This window comes from Amblyraja radiata, chromosome 12 (assembly GCF_010909765.2).
Source record: "Amblyraja radiata isolate CabotCenter1 chromosome 12, sAmbRad1.1.pri, whole genome shotgun sequence".
In the NCBI taxonomy this organism is placed as follows: Eukaryota; Metazoa; Chordata; class Chondrichthyes; order Rajiformes; family Rajidae; genus Amblyraja; species Amblyraja radiata.
Genome location: NC_045967.1, coordinates 9817651 through 9840038, shown reverse-complemented (window position 1 = coordinate 9840038; position 22388 = coordinate 9817651). Strand labels below are relative to the sequence as shown.

The window sequence follows — 22388 nt, the reverse complement described above, 5'->3', positions numbered from 1 at the left end:
CATTTGGATAGCAGTTACAGGATCGGTCCGAGTCAGCATGGATTTACGAAGGGGAAATCATGCTTGACTAATCTCCTGGAATTTTTTGAAGATGTAACTGGGAAATGGACAAGGGAGAGCCAGTGGATGTAGTGTACCTGGACTTTCAGAAAGCATTTGATAAGGTCCCACATAGGAGATTAGTGGGCAAAATTAGGGCACATGGTATTGGGGGTAGAGTTCCGACGGATAGAGAAGTGGTTGGCAGACAGGAAACAAAGAGTAGGGATTAACGGGTCCCTTTTAGAATGGCAGGCAGTGACTAGTGGGGTACCGCAAGGCTCGGTGCTGGGACCGCAGCTATTTACAATATACATCAATGATTTGGATGAAGGGATTCAAAGTAACATTAGCAAATTTGCTGATGACACAAAGCTGGGTGGCAGTGTGAACTGTGAGGAGGATGCTATGAGAATGCAGGATGACTTGGACAGGTTGGGGGAGTGGGCAGATGCATGGCAGATGAAGTTTAATGGGGATAAATGTGAGGTAATTCACTTTGGTAGCAAAAACAGGAAGGCAGATTACTATCTAAATGGCATCAAGTTGGGAAAAGGGGAAGTACAACGGGATCTGGGGGTCCTTGTACATCAGTCTATGAAAGTAAGCATGCAGGTACAGCAGGCAGTGAAGAAAGCGAATGGCAAGGCCTTTATAACAAGAGGAATCGAATATAGGAGCAAAGAGGAGCAGTTGTACAGAACCCTAGTGAGACCACACCTGGAGTATTGTGTGCAGTTTTGGTCCCCTAATTTGAGAAAGGACATTCTTGCTATTGAGGGAGTGCAGCGTAGGTTTACAAGGTTATTCCCGGGATGGCGGGACTGTCATATGAGGAAAGAATGGAGCAGCTGGGCTTGAACACTCTGGAGTTTAGAAGGATGAGAGGTAATCTCATTGAAACATATAAGATTGTTAAGGGCTTGGACATGCTAGAGGCAGGAAACATGTTCCCGATGTTGGGGGAGTCCAGAACCAGGGGCCACAGTTTAAGAATAAGGAGTAAGCCATTTAGAATGGAGACGAGGAAATACTTTTTCTCACAGAGAGTGGTGAGTCTGTGGAATTCTCTGCCTGAGAGGGCGGTGGAGGCAGGTTCTCTGGGTGCTTTCAAGAGAGAGCTAGATAGGGCTCTTAAAAATCGCTATTAGGGGATATGGGGAGAAGGCAGGAACAGGGTACTGATTGGGGATGATCAGCCATGATCACATTGAATGGCGGTGCTGGCTCGAAGGGCAAAATGGCATACTCCTGCACCTATTGTCTATTGTCTATTATATTGTCAGAGCAGTGTTATTGCACCGAATAGCGGAGCAAGCTTGCTATCTATGTTTTTATAGTAGAACACGGGCACCGGAGCAAGGAACTCGGTCAGTGGGAAGGAACTAGAGGGATATGGAGCTTGAGGAACTGAAGCATTGGAAAATTTAGGCTCGGGCAACAACGTTGGCATGACGGTACTAATAGGGACAAATGTACAATAACTGAGGCATTGAGGAAGTACGGGCACAAGAGGATCGAACAGATCTTTGGAACAGAGCATCTTGACAGATATGGGTGGTAATGTTTTTAGAGAGATACGAGCAGATGGCATTAGCCCTAAAGGACATGTTTCCATGACGGGCGGCGCAGTAGCACCTCTTGGTGGAGCGACTGTCTCGCAGCACCACAGACTCGGGTTCAATCCTGACCTCGGGTGCTGTCGATATGGAGATTGCACGTTCTCTCTTTGACAGTGTAGGGATGCTCCGGTTTACTTCCACATCCCAAAGACGTGTTGAGTGGAAGTTGGAAGTTGATTGACCTCTGCAAATTGAGCCTGACTGTGCAGGGAATGGATGCAAAAGTGGGATAACAGGACTAGTGTGAAATGTCCCATATTGTATCTTTAAACTCTAAACTATGACTCTACAACACAGTGGGAAAAATTATATAATGTGATGTGTCTGGAGGTACACACAACGTGTGTGGGGGATGGGGGGGGGGGGGGCCGGGAACTCTCAGGCGAACAAGGGAGCATGGAGACGAAAGTGGTGGCTGGGTTAAGATGAACATGGGAAGATGAAGCTGAGTCATCAGCTGAGGAATGATTTTTCAAAATACAGTTCAAGAGTATTTACGTAATAGTTACACGCACGGGGCATTGAACAAAGCAATTAATAATGCTCATTTTTCAAGCATATTAATGCAACAGCATAACAATAAATATACAATTAAACAATAAATGATCAGTATCCAGACCAAAGGTAGGCAAAAAATGCTGGAGAACCTCAGCGTGTGAGGCAGCATCTATGGAGAGAAGGAATAGGTGACGTTTCAGGTCGAGACCTTCAGACCCGAAACATTGCCTATTCCTTCTCTTCATAGATGCTGCCTCACTCGCTGGGTTTCTCCAGCATTTTTTTGTCTACCTTCGAATTTTCCAGCATCTGCAGACCTTTCTTAAACAAGTATCCAGACCAAAGTAGTTCAGACCGTCTGAAGAAGCGTCTCAAAACGTCACCTATTCCTTTTCTCCAGAGATAGACAATAGACAATAGGTGCAGGAGTAGGCCATTCGGCCCTTCGAGCCAGCACCGCCATTTAATGTGATTATGGCTGATCTTCCCCAATCAGTATCCCGTTCCTGACTTCTCCCCATATCCCCTGACTCCGCTATCTTTAAGAGCCCTATGTAGCTCTCTCTTGAAAGTATCCAGAGAACTGGCCTCCACCACCCTCTGAGGCAGAGAATTTCACAGACTCACAACTCTTTGTGAGAAAAAGTGTTTCCTCGTCTCGGTTCTAAAAGGCTTACTCCTTATTCTTAAACTGTGGTTTCTGGACTCCCCCAACATCAGGAACATGTTTCCTGCCTCTAGCGTGTCCAAACCCTTAATAATCTTACATGTTTCAATAAGATCCCCTCACATCCTTCTAAACTCCAGAGTATACAAGCCCAGCTATGGCATTCTCTCAGCATATGACAGTCCCGCTATCCCGGGAATTAACCTTGTAAACCTACGCTGCACTCCCTCAATAGCAAGAATAGCGGAGTCAAGGGATATGGGGAGAAGGCAGGACCGGGGTACTGATTGTGGATGATCAGCCATGATCACAGTGAATGGCGGTGCTGGCTCGAAGGGCCATATGGCCTTCTCCTGCACCTGTTGTCTATTATTACTCCAGCTTTTTGTGTCTATCCAAAGTAGCCCAAGCTGAAGCAGGTGGTGCAATCCTTATGCAAAGTCCATATAGTTAGGTGCTGATGCAGATTTGTAGTTAGGGTTGTGGAGTGTGATCAGAGACATATCACAGTCATGAGAACACTGCTCAGCGGTTGAATGGACAACTTTCAAATTTGTTATGGGGACACATGAGACCACAGATGCAAGAAACTAGAGCAAAAACAAACTTATAAGAACTCAGCAGATCAAGCTGGATATATGGAAGCAAAGGGCGACCCTGAGTCTCCCCGAAATGGCAACTGCCGCATTGCATCGTCTGACACTGCTCGCCGCTGAGTGTTTCAAGTAGTTTGTATTTTTGTTCCACATCCCGATATCTGCAATCAAGAGTGTTTTATTATTAAGGTGTGGACTCTTATACATTGGCGAGACCAAACGTAGACTGGGCGATCACCTGAACACCTTTGTTCAGTCTGCCTGGACCAACCCGATCTCCCGGTTGCAAAACATTTTAATACCCATTCCCACACTGACCTTTCTGTCCTAGGCATCTTCCATTGTCAGAGTGGGGCTAAACACAAATTGGTGGAACAGCATCTTATATTTTGCTTGGGCAGCTTATGGCACCCAATGAAATGAATATTGGTTTCTCTAGCTTCAAGTAACCCTTGCAACCCTTTCTCTCCATCCCTCAACCACCCAAGCCGTACCAGCTTCAACGTCGTCTTGCTGAATCTCTTTGTACTCGTTCTCCGCAAGCACACAGCTAACAATGACCTGTTTCCTTTATTGTCACATTTTTTCATGTTTCATTCATTTGTTCTATATCTCTCTACCTCACAGTCTATATCTCTCATTCCCCTTTCCTCTGACTCTCATTCTAGAGAAGGGTCTCGAGTCGACCTAAAAAGTCACCTATTCCTTTTCTTCAGAGAAACTGCGTTACTCCAGCTTTGTGTGCCTATCTTGGCGTTTTATTATCATGTCCCAGATAGAACAATTGCATTCTTACTTGCAGCAGCAAAACAGAATATGTAAATGTAGTTCTCTGTAAACAATATAAATAACGAGAAAAAAAGTCGCTTGTGTGTCTGTTTCAAGTTGCTTTTCTAGTTCTGAGTTCGGGTTGCTGCCACTTCTCTTGCCACGGATGCCGCCCAATCGACTGGGTGTTTGCAGCTTTTCCGATTAATTTCACTTTCGAGTGAATGCGGAGAAGACTACAACGACCAGCATGCCTCGCTCGCTGCCCGGTGAAGCCTTCACCAACCAGAGGCAGGCGGCAGGTCACGTGTGCTCGGCCCCACTGCCGGCGGGGGGAGGGAGGGAGGGCGCGCGCAGGCCTCGTGCGCTCGCGTCCGTCCGTCGGTCGGTCGGTGCGGGCGGCGGGGGCAAGATGCCCGTCCTGCTCTTCCTCATCGACACGTCGGCGTCCATGAGCCAACGCACCTACCTGGGCACCACCTACCTGGATATCGCCAAGGGCGCTGTCGAGCTTTTCATGAAGGTAATAAAAGTACATTTGAGAAATGCCGGGCGGGCTGGGCCGAGCCGAGCCGGGCCTGGAGCGGCGCCTCACTCCCTCACACTGACTCTGTTCCCTCTCTCCCCACAGATGCGGGCCCGCGACCCCGCCAGCCGCGGCGACAGGTACATGTTGGTCACCTTCGACGAGGCGCCCTGCGGCATCAAGGTGAGCGAGCGCCCGTGGGTGGGGACGGGGGCGGGGTGAGGCAGGGTCCCGGGGTTGGAGACCGGGTCGGGGTGAGGCAGGATCCCGGGGTTGGAGACCGGGTCGGGGTGAGGCAGAGTCCGGGGGGGCGGGGACAGGCAAGGTCCCGGTAGTGGGGTCCCGGGGGCAGGGTTGGACTGGATCCCAAGGGTGGGGACCCGTCTTGAGTCACTCCCGGGTTCCGGGGGATTGAGTGAGGCAGGGGGGTGAGGACCCGGTCTGAGGCAGGGTCCCGGGGTGGCGACCCATGCCTGGGGCATGTGAAGCCGGGTTCTCGGTTATTCAGGATGGCCGTTTGATTCTCGCTTCTAAGGTTTGATTGCTATTTTCCATTTATTGGCCTTTAAGAATGCCGAAGCAGGAACAAACTATTGACTTCGTGGACTTGGTCTGTCATTACTAAAGTATTGGCTGAAAATTTGCCTTGAACATTTTCTTGCTCTGTACAAACTGCATATCCCTTGGTTGTTTTCATATGTAGTCATCTTTGTGTATTCAATAATTGAGCCACTGATGCATTGGCTCAGCTACCACCTCGGCTTCAGGAATCTAGGTTTGAACTTGACCTCCCCCCTGTTAATTGCTCTGATTTTCAGCATCTGCAGCTTTTTACATTACTGAAGATTTGTGGATTGGGAAGATAGACACAAAAAGCTGGAGTAATTCTGGAGAGAAGGAATGGGTGACATTTCAGGTCGAGACCCATGGAATGGGAGGTTAATTGGCCTTTGTAAATTGCCCCTAATGTGTAGGTGAGTGGTAGAATCGGAAGAAAGTGCGTGGCAAATCGATCATAGTTGCAGAGAGTTGGTACTGTTAAGCAAGGTGGTATAGGCATGGCGGGCCAAAATAGTTATAAGCAATTGTGAGACTAAATTCTAGGGTAGTGAATTCCAAAGATTGTGGGTAAAGGTGTATTTTGATGTGAATGTTTATTCTCTTTATGTGACGTTGGGAAGAATTTGGAGATCCCAGACTTCAGATTCAGATTCAATTTTATTGTCATTGCACTTTTCAGTGCAACGAAATGGTTTAGCCTGCAGTCATAACATAGAATAAATAACAAAAACACACACTCAACACAGTTTAACATCCACCACAGTGAGTCCACCAGGCACCTCCTCACTGTGATGGAAGGCAAAAAGTCCCAAAGTCCTTGTCTCTTCCCTCCTTGCTCTCCCTTGTAGGCTATCATCCAGTATCCACCATTGGGTCCAGTAAGAATTGCTTTAAATGAGATCACCTCTTATTCTAGGACTAGTCTGCTTAATCTCTCCTTATTGTACTGCATGTCAACTCACAATTAATTATATGCAAAGCAACCTTGTCATAAAATATTCTGAACATTCTTAACGTCAACCGTAAAAAAAAAAAAAATCCTATTTTTTTCTATGAAAATGAATGACCTTACCTTGGATGTTGTGTTCTATTGCATTTGTTCTTATTTACTTGTGCTTTACATACTTCGCACAGTCAACATCGCCATGTTAATGTTTCAGATCTGAGACCCTTCATTGAACAGCGATTGCAACCTCTTTGTTTTTATTTTCATTTGTACTGCTGCATGTTTGTTTTCAGTGACTTTGTACTTCAGTGTATCTTGATTGCCATTTAAATATTGCTTATCCTACTGAAGTGGATAACTTCACATTTATTCATGCACACTGCCCAGTATCTGCCATGGACCACTTGCCCAATTTAACTAAATTGCCTTGAAGCCTCTTTGTATCCTCCTCACAATCCTATTCGGTCTTGTTTTGTTTAGTTTGGTTTAGATGTACAGTGCAGAAACAGGCCCTTCGGCCCACCGAGTACATACCAACCAACGATTCCTGCACATTAACACTACCCTTCACACAGTATGGAAATTTATACCGTCAATTAAACTACAAATCTGTACGTCTTTGGAGAGTGGGAGGAAACTTTTTGTCACAGAGTGGTGAGTCTGTGGAATTCTCTGCCTCAGAGGCCGGTGGAGGCAGGTTCTCTGGATGCTTTCAAGAGAGAGCTAGATAGGATTCTTAAAAACAGCGGTCAGGGGATATGGGGAGAAGGCAGGAACGGGGTACTGATTGGGGATGATCAGCCATGATCACATTGAATGGCGGTGCTGGCTCGAAGGGCCGAATGGCCTGCTCCTGGACCTATTGTCTATATTGAAACTGAAGTTCTTGGAAAAAACGCAAGCAGGTCACGAGGAGAACGTACAAATTCCATTCAGATTAGCACCCATAGTCAGGATCGAACCCGGGTCTCTGGCATTGTAAGGCAGTGGTTCTACTGTGTCGCCACAGTGCAAATATACTCTTCATTTCCATTGTCTAAATCATTGATATTTATTGTGAATAGCTGAGATTAAGAATTGATTCCTGAAATACAATTTCTAAATGGAGAGAGAATCCAGAAATCGGAGGCGCAAAGGGACCTGGGAGAGCTGGTGCAGAAGACCTAAAAAGTTAATTTGCAAGTCGAATCGGTAGTAAGGAAGGCAAATTCAATGCGAGCATTTATATCAAGAGGACTGGAATAAAATAACAGATGTAATGTCGAGGCACTGGTCAGGCTGCATTTGGAGTACTGAGAAAGGATGTGCTGGATCTGGAGAGGGTCCAGAGGAGGTTTACAAGAAAGGTTCCTATCTGTTAATCAATTTTCCATCTATGCAATATATTGGTTTTAATCCATGTGTTTTAGTTTTGAATACTTGCCACTTAAATGAGACTTTATCAAAAGCCAGTAGATCTGAAGGGCAATGTTTTTGCATAGAGATTGGTGGTTATATGAAACAAGGTGCCAAAAGAAGTGGTAGAGGCAGATCTCACCCAGTCTCCAGTAAAGACACTATCCCCTACTCATAATTCCTCCGCCTTGGCCTCATTTGTGCCCAAGATGAGGTGTTCCCATACCAGGACATCTGTGATGTCCTCATTCTTTAGGGAATGGGAGTTCACCATTTCCATCGTAGATGAGGCCCTCACAAGGGTCTCTTCGGTACCCCGCAGCTCCGCTCTTGCTCTCCCTCCCCCCAGTCGCAACAGGGACAGATTCCCCCTAATCTTCACCTTTCACCCTATCAGCCTTTGCATACAGCACATACTCCTCCAACATTTTCGCCAGCACTAACAGGATCCCACCACGAGCCACATCTTCCCATCTCCACCCCTTAATGCTTTCCACAGAAACTGTTCCCTCCGCAACTCCCAGGTTAACTCGTCCCTTCCCCAGGAACTTTCCCCTGCAACCAAAGGAGATGCAAAACCTGTCCCTATAGCTCCTCCCTCGACTCCGTCCAAGGACCCCAACAATCCTATCAGGTAAGGCAGATGTTCACTTGCACCAACCTCATCTGCTGTAACTGCTGTTCCAGATGTAGACTCCTATATATCAGCAAGACCAAGCGTAGGCTCAGCGATTGTTTCACTGAACACTCCGCTCAGTTTGCCTATACCTATATGATCTCCTGGTTACTTAACACTACCCCCCCATAATTCCCATACTGACCTTTCTGTCCTGGGCGTCCTCCACTGTCAGAGTGAGGCCCATCGCAAATTGGAGGAGCAGCACCTCATATTTTGCTCGGGCAGCTTACAACCCAGCGGTATGAATATTGACCTCTCTAACTTCAAGTAACCCTTGGTTCCCGTCTCTTTCCATCCCTCCCCATCCTAGTTTCCGACCAGTCTGACTGTCTTCCTAATCATATTTTATCTTTGTATGCTTGATTGTCAGCTTCCTCTAGCTAACAATGATCTATTCTACATTTTCCTTGAACTATGTCCCCTTTGATGTTTTGTTTTCACACTTTACCCTTCCATATCCCTGTGTCTCCCTCTCGCCTGACTCATTCTGAAGATGGGTCTCGTCCCTAAACGGCACCCATTCCTTTTATCCAGAGGTGCTACCTGTACCTCTTATTCCAGCATTTTGTGTAAACCAGCATCTGCAGTTCCTTCTTACAGAGATCCGAATAAAATGTTTAAAGGGCATTTGGATAGTACTTGTATAGGAAAAGAGTCGTAAAACATGGGATTAATGTGGACAAATGGGAGTTGCAGCCCCCAATTTGGACCGCAGGGCCCGTTTCTCTGTTGCATAAACTGGCTCCACACATGCAACGCTCAAATGTTCTTGTTTAACTATTCTAACACCTCTTTGGAAAATGTCGGGATGTTTTGGAAATGCACAACCTCACTTTCACATATTAAACTATTTGCCTAGATTGTAGCCCACTTCTGTCTGTACAATCTATACTATCTGCAAATGAAAACTTTAAAAAAATTGAGAAAATCTAATGGTAAAAGAAAATTAACACTCATTAAAGTGAAAGCACCTTTTCACATGTGCACTTTATTGATGAAGTGCTGTGCTCAAACATGCTTTAATTTTATCCAAATCTGACTGCATACACGAATAAAGCAAAATAAATAGTGGTGCAACTTTAGTGAGAAACACATTTAGAAGTGCAAAAAGTCAAGACAGTGTAAAACAAAATGAAGGGTGCAAAAGCCAAATAATTTGTGCAAAACACAATGAGAAGCGCAAAAAATCAAGACATGCAAAAATGCAAAACACAATTAGAAATAAAATATAGTGCAAAAGGTCCAAGGTTTTTCAATGCCGAAGTAGGGTTAGGATTGATTTGTGAATTTAAATATTTGCAGTAAAGTAGCTGTTGCTGAACTTCGGGCTGCTGTACATCCTGCCCAATGCTAACACTCAGAAGAGAGCATGGCTTGGATACAATACGATAGAACTTTATTTATACCAGGAGGGAAATTGATCTGCCAACAGTCATAAAAACATAAAATACATGAATACAAAATAAATGATGGTAGGAATCATTGATTATAGATGCTGCCTTCTTGAGGCAGCACCTTAGCTAGTATAGGCTAATTCAAGAACCTGATGACTGCTCTGAGAAGGTGTTCTTGATTCTGGCGGTAACAATGGTAGGGACCTGTGATGGGCTGGGCAGTGTTCACCACTTTCTGCAGCCTCCTTTTTGGAGTGTTCGAATTACCAAACCAGTCTGTGATGCAAACAGTCCATATGTTCTCCATGTGCATGTGATATGTTTGATAGAGTGGTGACATGCTGAATCTCCTCAAGCTGCGGAGAAAGTAGAGGCATTGGTGAGCTTTCTTACTGATTGTATCAATGTGATGGGCTCAGGGCAGATCAGCAGGAGTGAGAAGTTGTTGACCCTCTCCACTGCCATTCTACAATGAAGAATGGGTGAAAGGTCTTTTGGGTTTCCCTACCTGAAGTTAATGGTAAACTCCTTGGTCTTGCTAATGCTGAGAGCAAGATTGTTGTTTTATCACCACTCGACCAGAGTATCAGTCTCTTGGCTGTACTCCGAATAATTGTTGCCCATTTGCTGCTGCTGATGGAGTTGCATGCTTTGTTTTGGAAATCTCTGATTCCAGAGTTCGTACTACACACAACTTTGAATCCATTCACTTTTGATGATCCTTTGATGCCAACGGAGGTGAATGTTTCTCTTTCCCATGCCTTCTATATTAGTGAGATGAGAGTGTGGCCAGGGTGGTGTGGGTCTCTAATATTAGTTTCCTTTTTGAGGCAGCACCTATACACCCCATCAATGATGGGAAGGTCCATATTCTGATATTTTGATCATTCATAAAATGTCAGTGGCTCCATCTCTGACAGCAATGATTTCAACCATTAGAGCCCTCTTTTGGAATTCCCTCCTTTAATCATCATATTACTGCTTTTTCTTTGAGAAGCTCCTTCAGTCTTGTCTTTGATTACACATTTGCTTGTTTGCTTCAATGTTTCCTTGTGGCAATGGATAATACATTTGCTAATGCTCTCCTCAAAGCATCTTGTAGAGACTCAGTACTATGGTTTGAAATGATTTGTGGTAACATTGTCTTCCAAGGGATATCTGCATGGTATATCTGCACAAGATTCTTGGCCTGGTTGCCAGTGGATAGTTCTTTAGACATATATCTGCATGAAAACTCTGAGTTTAGGTTCTTTAAAGTCCTGAGTTTAATTTGTAACGGTCATTTGTGTTTCTGAATTGACTCTTGGTTTCACATGTGTATAGAATCTTAAGATTTGGATGTGATATTTGCATGACTTTAAATTTAGGATCTTTTAATTTTAGCAAATACATCAAGCATTCAAATTATAAATGAGAAATATTCATGGTTTCTATAATTTAAAATATTTAACCATACGGTATACCCAGAAAACACCTGACCTTACTGAATTTCACATGATTTTAGGTTTTTACATGAGTATTAAGTGTTGATATTTTCCAGGCTGGCTGGAAGGAAAATCATGCAACTTTCATGAATGAGCTGAAGAATCTTCAGGCAACTGGACTCACTACACTTGGTCAAGCCTTGCGGGCATCCTTCGATTTACTAAATTTGAACCGTTTAGTTTCAGGAATAGATAATTATGGTCAAGTAAGTACAATCAATATTTTAAAAAGTAGCTTGGTTCACATCCCACGTGTAACTGTTTTGAGATAATCTACTTCCAAAAGCATTGTTGATATTGAGTATTGTAGTTGAGACTCTGCTTGATTTTGGAATTTGTAATGTTGTATTTTGAATTGATGCTCTCTAGTATTCAGTTGCTGAAAAGCACAATTAAGCCTTTAATTCTATGTGTGTGTGTGTATCTGTTGTTTGTTATATTGATTTATTTGTTAAACTTTTTTAACCATCTTAACATTACTTTATACTATAAATCTATTTGTCTGATTGGAATATTTTTCTTCTCCACAAAAAAGTTCAGACATTTTTTTGTTCATGGACTCCTTGACGCATTCTGGATATCCTTGTCCGAATCATCTTCCTGATTTCTTGTTGGTTCTCTCCAGCATTCTAGGTTACCCTCTGTTAGAATCCATGCACCCAAACAAAGCCCTAGATAGAGTTACAGAGTTAAATTGCTTGGAACTAGGCCCATTGGCCAAACTTATACATACCGAATAAGTGATATATCTGAGCTCATCCGTTTTGCCTATGCTTTGGCACATATTCCTCCAAACCTTTTCTATCCGTGAACCTGTCCAAGTATCTTTTAAATGTTGTAATTGTACTTTCCCAGGCAGTTCATTCTGTATACTCTCCATCCTCTGTGTGAAAAAAGTTTCCCCTCGGGTGCCTTTTTAATCTTTTTCCCTATCACTTTAAATATATGCCCTATAGTTTCGGAAAAACAAAAACCAAATGCTGGAGGATCTCAGCGGGTCAGGTAGCATTGGTCGAGGGAAATGGACAGACAGCGTTTTGGACCCAGACCGTTCTCCAGACTGATGGAGTAGAGGGAAGAAAGCAAGTAAAGAGGTTTAGGTTGTCAAAAACTGGCAACTGATAGTTGGATACAGGTTTGAAGTGGTGATTGTCATTTGGTTATAGCAAAGCTGGTCAGCTGGTAATAATAACGAGATAACAAAGGCTAGCGGTGAACACAGTGCCGAATAAGAAGGATATACGAGTGAAAAGTAAAGAGGGAGGAAAGGATAGTAGGTGGAAAAGGTGAGGGCACGGGAGAAGGCGGGAAGGGAAATAAAATGAAAATGGGGAACTTGGAGGGGTGAGATGTTCAAGAAACAACTGCTGATGCTGGATCAATCGAAGGTAGACAAAAAATGCTGGAGAAACTCAGCGGGTGAGGCAGCATCTATGGAGAGAAGGAATAGGTGACGTTTCGGGTCGACACCCTTCTTCAGACTGATGTCGGGGGGGGGGGGCGGGAAAGAGAAAGGAAGTAGACGGAGACAATAGGACTTGTAGAAAAGCTGGGAAGGGGAGGGGAAGGAGGGAGACAGCAAGGGCTATCTAAAATTAGAGAAGTCAACGTTCATACTGCTGGGGTGCAAACTACCCAAGCAAAATATGAGGCGCTGTTCCTCCAATTTGCGCTGGGCCTCACGCTGGCAATGGAGGAGGCCCAGGGCAGAAAGCTCAGATTGGGAATGGGAGGGGGAGTTGAAGAGCTGAGCAACCAGGCGATCAGGTTGGTTAACATGGACTGAACGGAGGTGTTCAGCGAAGCGATTGCCGAGCTTGCGCTTCTTCTCGCTGATGTGGAGTAGTTGACACCTAGAACAGCAGATGCGCTAGATAAGGTTGGAGGAGGTGCAGGTGAACCTCTGCCTCCCCTGGAAAGACTGATTGGGTCCATGGATGGAGTCGAAGGGGGAGGTATAGGGACAAGTGTTGCATTTCCTGTGGTTGCAGGGGAAAGTACCCGGAGAGGGGGTGGTTTGGGTGGGAAGGGACGAATTGACCAGGGAGTTACGGAGGGAACGGTCTCTGCAGAAAGCAGAAAGGGGAGGAGATAGGAAGATGTGGCCAGTAGTAGGACCCCATTGGAGGTGGCGAAATGTCGGAGGATTATATGTTGTATGGGGTTCCCCTCTACCATTATTGATGAGGGTCTCACCAGGGTCTCCTCTAACCTACAGTACTGCTCTTACTCCCCTTCCCTCTATTCATAACAAGGACAGAGTCCCTCTTGTCCTCAACTTCCACCCCATCAGCCGTCGCATACAACATATAATCCTCCAACATTTTCACCACCTCCAACGGGATCAAAACGGTTGATGAGAAGGGGGGGGGGGGGTTCCTGAAATTCGACAGGTCAATGATCATACTGTTGGCTACCCAAGCACAATATGGGGTACTGTTCTTCCAGTTTGCTAGTGATCAAGCTCCAGCAGTGCAGGAGGCAAGGACAGGGGTCAATATGGTAAGGTGAGTTCAAATGGCTAGCAACTGGGAGCTCCAGCTGGTCTTTGCAAACCGTGTAAGTGAAATAGTCGCATCATCCTATTGCGTTTGGTGCTCTCAATGTGGCGTCCTCTGCATCAAGAAGACAAAGTGTGGACTAGACGACTGTTTTGTCGAACCCTTGCTCCGCATCTTTGTCTTTCTTATGAAGGCAATCGTGCCATATGGTGCCTTCGCCCTGTCCAGCTGTGCTGCGACTTTCAAGGGACCCAAAGTCCCTCTTTTATCCACATTCATTAGTACCCTACCATTTACTGTATATATCTTATCTCTATTTGACTTCTCAAACTGCATAACCTTCAATTTGTGAGGTTAATTTCTATCTGCAAACTCCTTGCTTATGTTACCATCTGGTCTATAACGTATTTTAGCCTTGGACAACCTTCCTCACTATTCACAACACCAATTTTTGGCTTATCCGCAAACTTGCTAATCATTCCTATGTTCACATCCAATTTGCTTAAAATATATTACAAGCAACTGATCAACGTAATACAGGTGCACAACCTTTTATCCGGAGTTCCGGATACCGAAAAGCTCCGAAAACCGGACATTTTTTCCAGGATGTCGTCTGCACAGCAAAGCTCGCGTTTGGCGCCAAACTTGACCCGAAACGACCCACGGTCAACCCAGGTCTGTACTACTGTAGCGGCTGCCTCCTCCCCGGAGACCGGGGAGACACTTAAACATCTGTAAACCATTGCTTAAATGTTAGTCAGTTAGTTTGGAGGGCTTTTATGTGGGGGGGGGGGGGGGGTGAAGGGGGAAACTTTAATTCTTAGTCCCCTACCTGGTCCGAGAGGCGAGGAGCGGGCAATGCCTTACCGGGTCGCCGTGCAGTAAGCTCCGGAGCGCAGTGGCCGCCGACTCCCAACATCGCGGAGCTGGGGCTGCGGGCGGCGCCGGTTGTAGCTCCGACACCGGCAACTCTACCCCTGGCTGCGCGGCGCTCCAAATCCAGCGCGGCCCGCGGCCGGACGCCCGCCGCCCCAACTCCGCGATGTTGTGTGTCGGCGGCCACAGCGCTCCGGAGCTTACCGCACGGCGACCCGGTAAGGCATTGCCCGCTCCCCGCTGGTATCCCAGCGCTGCGACGCCGCCGACTCCCAACATCGCGGAGCTGGGGCTGCGGACGTCCGGCCGCGGGCGGCGCTGGATTTGGAGCGCCGCGCAGCCAGGGGTAGAGTTGCCGGGGTCGGAGCTACAAACGGCGCCGCCCGCGGCCGGACGCCCGCAGCCCCCAGCTCCGCGATGTTGGGAGTCGGCGGCCACAGCGCTCCGGAGCTTACTGCACGGCGACCCGGTAAGGCATTGCCCGCTCCCCGCCTCTCCGACCAGGTAGGGGACTAAGAATGAAAGTTTCCCCCTTCACCCCCCCCCCCCCCCCCCCACATAAAATCCCTCCAAACCAACTGACTAACATTTAAGCAATGATTTACAATGATTCCCCGGTCTCCGGGGAGGAGGCAGCCGCTCCAGACTTTTCAAGCCGCCCGCGCTACCTACCTAATCTACGCTAAAAATCTTCCATTCGGAAATCCAAAAAATTCCGAAATCCGAGAAGTGTCTGGTCCCAAGGCTTTTGGATAAAAGGTTGTGCACCTGTAGGCTATTGGTTACAGACATCCAATTATAAAATCACCGGCCTTCTCCTAATTTTTGATCTGATTATTTTAGTTTATTATTGTCACGATGCACAGTGAAAATCTTTAGCTGCATGCTATCCAGTCAAAGAAAAGGCAGCACAGTGACGCAATGGTAGAGTTGCTACGCCAGAGACTAGGGTTTGATCCTGACTACAGGTGCTGTCTATCCGGAGTTCGTACATTCTCCATGTGACCATGAGTTTTTCTGGGTGCTCTGGTTTCGTCACACATTCTAAAGACATGCAGGTTTGTAGATTAATTGGTTTCTATAAATTGTCCCTAATGTATAGTATAGATTTAGTGTTCGTGTGATTGTTGGTCGATGCTGACTCGTTGGGCCGAAGGTCCTGGTCCCACACTATCTCTAAACTAAACTCAAGATTGAGTTTGCAAACATGATTGCAAGCAAACCACCCAAAGTGTATAGATAGTCATACAGAGTGGAAACAGGCCCTTCGGCCCAACTTACCCATATCGGCCAACATGTCCCATCAACACTCGTCCAACCTGCCTGCGATTGGATCGTATCCCTCTAAACTCATCCTTTTCATGTACCTGTCTAATTTTTCTTAAACTTTGCAGTAGTACCTGCCTCAACTACCTCCCCTGACAGCTTGTTCTATGCACCCACCACCCTTTGTGTGAAAAAGTGACCCCATAGGTTCCTATTAAATTTTTCCCCCCTAACCTCAAATCTGGTTCTCGATTCTCTTACTTTGGGCGTGACTGTACGTCTACCTGATCTATTCTTCATGATTTTGTACACCTCTATAAGACCACCCCTCATCCTCCTGCACTCCAAGGAATAAAGTCTTAGCCTGCACAATCTCTCTCTGTAGCTCAGACCCTTGAGATAAAAGTACAACATTTAGTGCAAGTTAAAGTCTGATTAAAGATAGTTTAAAGGTCTCCAACGAGGTATATGAAAATTATCCAGCTCATCCCTTTGGATCCCATGTGCCATAACCTTTTGGACCAATCTACTATGTAGGACTTAGTCAATACCTTGCTAACATCCAACCACGTTTTGAACAGTGAGTACAATTTGTTGCCATCAAACCGGAGATGTAGGGTTCCAAAATTTAATAAGGTTGGACTGAAGCACTCTTTTGTGCACCAGTCAATCCTCAAACTAAATACGGCGCTTAATCCCAGATCAAATGCACACTGATGGGCCTTAAATGTTGTCTTCTGTTATTGTAATGTTATGTTGAATGTATGTATTTGTGGGTCCTGTCTTGATGTCTTATTGCTTGTCTTCTCTCGTCTCTTTTGTCTTTTCTGTGATGCTGTAAATGGAGCTGCTGCAATGCAAAACAAATTTCAGACTTGCTCTGACAATAAAGTAATATCGTATCGTATGTAGACAACGCTTACCACTTTGCCATCAATTGCATCCTACATCATTCATCTTAGTCACATCCTCAAAAAAACTCACATCAACTGAGTGAGGCAGGATTCCCCCTGTACAATACCATTCTGACTATTTGGGTTGTAATACATTTGGATCTTCTCCCTACCATTCACCAAGAAGACGGCTGACTACCCACCTATGGTTTATTTGATTGCCTTAATAGCCAGAAATCTTTCTGTTTTGAAAGAACTCGGGTGTGGAGAATTCCAAAGACTCACCATCCTTTAAAACTATTAAGAAGGTCTTCATTCAAGGTGCTTTTGGCCGAGGTCACGATTTGATAATATTGTAAGTTAAAAGAATCATTTGAAAAAGTCATGAAGCAAACAATAGTTTCCTGATTTCCTTTTCCTGTTTGTCAGTGACCTTTTCTACAAGAGCGATTGGTTCTATTTACTTGCAGATATTTGTTGTGGAGCTATGAACAAAGCTAGTGAGCCCGTGCTGATGTCTGTGAAATCCATGTGCCCCATTCTATATTTGTGGTTTGTTTCCTGCAGGGGAGGAATCCTTTTTTCCTTGAACCATCTGTTATAATCACCATCTCTGACGGAAGCAAAATGACAAATAATGGCGGTGTGCAAGAGGAGGTAAAATAAGATAATTGTCTCATTTACACTTTGTGGTTGTAGCTATGAATTTAGGTATTACTTCTTTGGAAATCAGGAATCTCCTGTTTTGCCATATCCTTATGGCTTTATTATTTCTGCTTTTTCTTTTCTTGGTTTCAATATTGGTTATCCTGTGATATTGAAAAATAAGTGAAACTGGCCAGAAAGGTTGTAAGTGAATGCAGTTGCTGGAGGGAATGGGGATCGTTGATTAGGGCTATAAATGGAATGATGGGAAGAGAAGGATGACTGATGAGGTCCATGACACGCAATCATATTTTCAAATGCAATTATTCATAATTAGGCAAGGAATTCTGCTTGGTTTGTGCTGAGAAATATAGCACACTAATGCCTCTACTTCTTTCGAAGGCTTAGGAAATTTGGCATGACCCCGACAACTCTCACCAACTTCTACAGACCCATTTTATCAAGATGCATCACAGCTTGATTTGGAAACAGCTTCCTCCAAGCGCAAGAAATTGCAGCGAATTGTGGACGCAGCCCAAACCATAACACAAACCAACCTCCCTTCAATTGACTCCGTTTATACCTCACAATGCCTCGGCAAGGCTAGCCTGATAATCAAGGACGAGTCCCACCCTGGCCATTCCCTCTTCTCCCATATCCCATCACGCAAAAGTTATAGAAGTGTGAAAACGCACATCACCAGATTCGGGGACAGTTTCTTCCCAGTTGTTATGCAAGTGAATCGTTCTACCAGAACCAGAGAGCATTGCTAAACTACTATCTACCTCATTGGTGACCCTCGGACTTTCCTTGATCGGACTTTGCTGGCTTTACCTTGCACTAAACGTTATTCCTTTATCATGTACCTATAAACTAAATGGCTCGATTGTAATCATGTATTGTCTTTCTGCTGACTGGTTAGCGCGCAACAAAAGCTTTTCACTGTAGCTCGGTACACGTGACAATAAACTAAACTGAGCTATTTGAGCTGTCATTGTGGTGAATTGAGAAGTAGCTTGTGGACAGAAAACAAGGAACAAACGTTTTGGATAGGGAGGCTGTGTTGCAGGGATTGATGGTGTAGCCCCAACTGCCCTCAATCTATATCAGTCATTTGATTGAGGGGATCGTGTATAGTGTATCCAATTTTGCTTTTGATACAAAGGTAGATTTTAACAGTGTTTGGAGATCGCAGATGTGTTTCAGGATGGCATAGATTGAACCGAATAGGCCTGATGAATGGAATGTGAAAAATGTGAGTTCTTGGCTTTGGTAGAGATTAGAGAATCTGAAGAAGGGTCTCGACTCGAAACGTCACCCATTCTTTCTCTGCAGAGATGCTGCTTGTCCCACTGAGTCACTCCAGCATTTTGTGTCGACCTTCAATTTAAACCAGCATCTGCAGTTCTTTCCTACAGAGAGAATCAATAGAGATGCCTTACTCCGATTATATGAGGTGTGGTGAGTACATTTGAAATATTGTGTGCTTATGTGGTCCCTCATGTTACAGAATGGCATGCTTTGGATAGTGTGCAGCAGGTATCAATCAGATTTATTTCTGGGATTGTGGATTTGTCCTGTGAGATTTAGCAGAGTTTGGCAGAGTAATTTCATTGAAATGTAAAAGTGTTTTTGGAACTTGACAGGGTAGATTTGGAATTGACTTTTCCCATGGCTCTATTGTTAAGAACTAGGGGTCCAATCAGAAAATTCTTCAACAATAAGGTAATGAATCTTTGGAAGAATTTAGCTAAGGGTGTTCTAGAAGTTGAATATATCCAAGATAAAGTTTGACATTTGGGTATTGAGATCAAGGGACATGGGTGCAGGATGTTTGCTGATGATAAAGATCAGCGATGATCTTATTGATTGCTAGATGTATTGTGTTGGTGGCCTCTTGCTATTAGAGTCATACAACATGAAAACAGGCTCCTCAGCCCGACTCGTCCATGCTCACTAAAATACCCATCTCAGCTTGTCCATTCTGTCCATATCCCTCCAAACCTTTCCTATCCATGTACCTGTCCAATTGTCTTTGGAACGTTGTTTTAGTACCTCCCTCAGCTACTTCATCTGGCAACTCATTACATATAGCCATCGTCCTCTGAGTGAAAAAAATTGCCCATCAAGTTCCTATTAAATGTTTCCCCTCTTGCCTCACACCTCTGGATCTTGATTCCCTTACCCTGGGTAAAGGGCCCTATGCATTCAACCTATCAATTCCCTTCACGATTTAAAACATCTCAAAGATCATCCTTTAACCTCCTGCGCTCCAAGGCATAAAGCCCTAGCATGCCCAATAGCTGGGGCCCCGGAGTCCTGGCAACATTTTCATAAATTTTCTCTGCCCCTTTTCCAGCTTAATAGCATCCTTCCTCTGGCAGGGTAAATAAAACTAAACACAACTGCTGCCTGCCCGCTGAATTAAAAGTTCCCACGGTAGACTCACGATACACAGTGTTTCGTGAGTCTTGCGTGGGAACTTTTTAAACTCAGCGGGGCAGGCAGCAGCAGATTGTCGCTCGCTTCAATATCACCCCACCTACACCCCTCTGCTTCCCGGCCATGTGTGTGACCCCTTCCCTCCCCTCTCCAGCTCCCCGCCCATTGCACCGGCGCGGGGGCTTTGCACTGTCTTCACGTCGGCGATTGCAGCAGGACCGTGTCAGGACCAATTGGACACCGACCACCAGGCCCACCGCAAGCACGGAGATCCCAGAGACCCACAGCCAACAGCAGCCCAGCCCAGCCCCACTCCAACTACAGAGGAACCTGGGTTGCGGATGACGGGTCGCAGCTCGGGGCGTCGTAGGGGCCCATCGGGGAGCGGCCACTCAAAGCCACGCCGGGAGATGTAGGGCCCTGCCCCGGTGTTGATGTTGGTGCCCCCGGCGGGCGCTAGCAAGTCCGCGGCAATTTACAGCCGCGCCGGGCGTTGTAAGGCCCCCCTCCAGGTCACTCTCAACCTCTATGATGTTTGCTCTCAACCCCGTAATTCGGGCGGGAGAAGTCGCCGCTGCCGGTGCCCCGCAAAGCAGTCTCCCACCGGAGACCCGCGAGCTCCCGGTGTCACCATCCACCGGAGTCGGGTCGCAGCAGCTCGCCCCCCCGCAGCTCTCCACGCTCCGAAGCTGGCTAGCTCCATCGGAGGTAGGTCCGTAGGTCCACAGCTCCCACCGCGCCCACCGACCCCCAGGCCCACAGCAAGCACGGAGATCCCAGAGACCCACAGCCAGCAGCAACTCCAGCCCAGCCCCGCTCCAACTCCAGAGGAACACGTAGGGGCAGAAGCTGAGCAGGTACGTCTTGTTCTTGGGGTGGCGGATGAGGGGGCGCAGCTCGGGCTGTGGGCGAACTGCCACTTGTCGCTGTAGCGGCCAAAGATCATAGAGGAGCACCTCTATGATCTTTGGTACTCTAAATGCAGCATCGCCAATGTGTACAACTGCAATAGAGCATCCCAACTTCTATGCTCAAATCCCTGACTGATGAAGGCCAAAAACCTTTACCACCCTGTCTATCTGTAACTCCATTTTCGGGGAACTGGGCACGGAAACCCCGATATCCCTCTGACTTGATCTTTGATCTCATGGTGTACCATTGGCGATGAAGCTAAGGAATCACCAGTTTAGTAACTGAAATATCTTGCTGACTTTGTTTTTTGTTAAATAATGTAATATGAAACTACGCTTTCTGTTTCAGCTACACCTCCCATTAAATTCTCCGCTGCCTGGTAGTGAATTGACAAAAGAGCCATTCCGCTGGGATCAGAGATTGTTTGCATTGGTTCTTCGTCTCCCTGGTGCATCATCCCTTGAAGCAGAGCAGCTGGGCAGCGTGCCTTCAGATGAGTCTGCTGTGACCCAGATGTGTGAAGTGACCGGAGGTAAGCCAACAATTCTTCTGTCCATGGAAAGTTTTACATTTCCTAGCCTGGTGTATTTGTCTTATATTCAGGGTGGCAATTGGGTAATATTGGGTGTTTAATGCTTGAATTGTTACACAATATGATAAAGAAGGAGGAGAGAATTTGCAAGTAAATTGTTATTTTTTGATAGGGTAGGGGACCTAAATTTTCATCCAAATTGTAAATATATTGTCACAAACTCTGATACTTGTGGAATATCAGTCAGAAAAACATTTCTATGCCTACCCTCTTCTACGACCAAGCCCATTTTAGAAACAATTTACCAACTTGCTGTGAGTTCCGTGTGACTTAATCTCGAAGGGCCGAATGGCCTACTCCTGCACCTATTTTCTATGTTTATGGACCAGTGTACCATGTTGGACTTTGTGAAACATAGTACAAATGTCAACGTAGACCACATTCTCAAAACACTCAATCAAATATGTTAGACAGTATCTCACCTGCGCAGAGCCATGATGGCTATCACTAATAATTTAATGGTTTCCTAAATGCAAGAGTCCCTGGGAATGGACACTGGTACGAAATGTCAAATAGTAGAGAGCAAAGTTTACAGGTGAGGGGCAAGTTTAAAGGCGATTTACAAGGCAAGTTTTTTTTGCGTGGGAGTGGTTGGTTCCTGGAACCAACCAGCAAGCGGAGGTGGTAGAAGCTGATGCAATAGCAACATTTAAGAAGGATCTAGATGCTTCTTAAATGCTGGAGGAACTCAGCGGGACAGGTAGCCTCTCTGGAGAGAAGGCATGGTTGATGTTTCGGGTCGAGACCATTCTTCAGACTGAACCGGGGAGAGAGAGCAACGATATGGATGGGTAAGATCAAAGCAGATGATAAGGATATGTAGAACCATCGGTAAAATTAATCAGAAGGACAGTGAAACTCGTTGGAGAACTAGGGTGGGGGAGATATGGAGATGGAGTGAAAGCAAGGGTTACTTTAAGTTAGAGAAATCAAAATCATACTGCTGACTTGTAAGCTGCCCAAGCAAAATATGAGGAGCTGTTCCTCCAATTTGTGTTGGACCTCACTCAGACAGTGGACAAGGCCCAGGACGAAAATGTCAGTATAGGAGGGGGAGCTAAAGTGTTTAGCAACCGGGAGATCATG

The 22388-nt window shown here is 45.7% G+C and overlaps 1 protein-coding gene across 3 annotated transcripts in view; it reads left to right on the top strand.

Annotated features, from left to right (window-relative positions):
- Window positions 1–4531: 4531 nt before the first annotated feature.
- Window positions 4532–22388, top strand: part of LOC116978906 (integrator complex subunit 6-like) — a 92806-nt gene continuing 74949 nt past the window's right edge. The window contains exons 1-5 of one of the 3 annotated variants that reach the window (XM_033030186.1): window positions 4532–4713; window positions 4822–4899; window positions 11232–11381; window positions 17279–17368; window positions 21059–21242. In XM_033030186.1, the coding sequence (XP_032886077.1) occupies window positions 4603–4713; window positions 4822–4899; window positions 11232–11381; window positions 17279–17368; window positions 21059–21242 (613 nt within the window). In that variant the 5' untranslated portion in view covers window positions 4532–4602. Of the gene's footprint in view, window positions 4714–4821; window positions 4900–11231; window positions 11382–17278; window positions 17369–18691; window positions 18723–21058; window positions 21243–22388 lie in introns of those variants that run through there. The other 2 variants (XM_033030187.1, XM_033030188.1) reach the window with 2 other exon arrangements.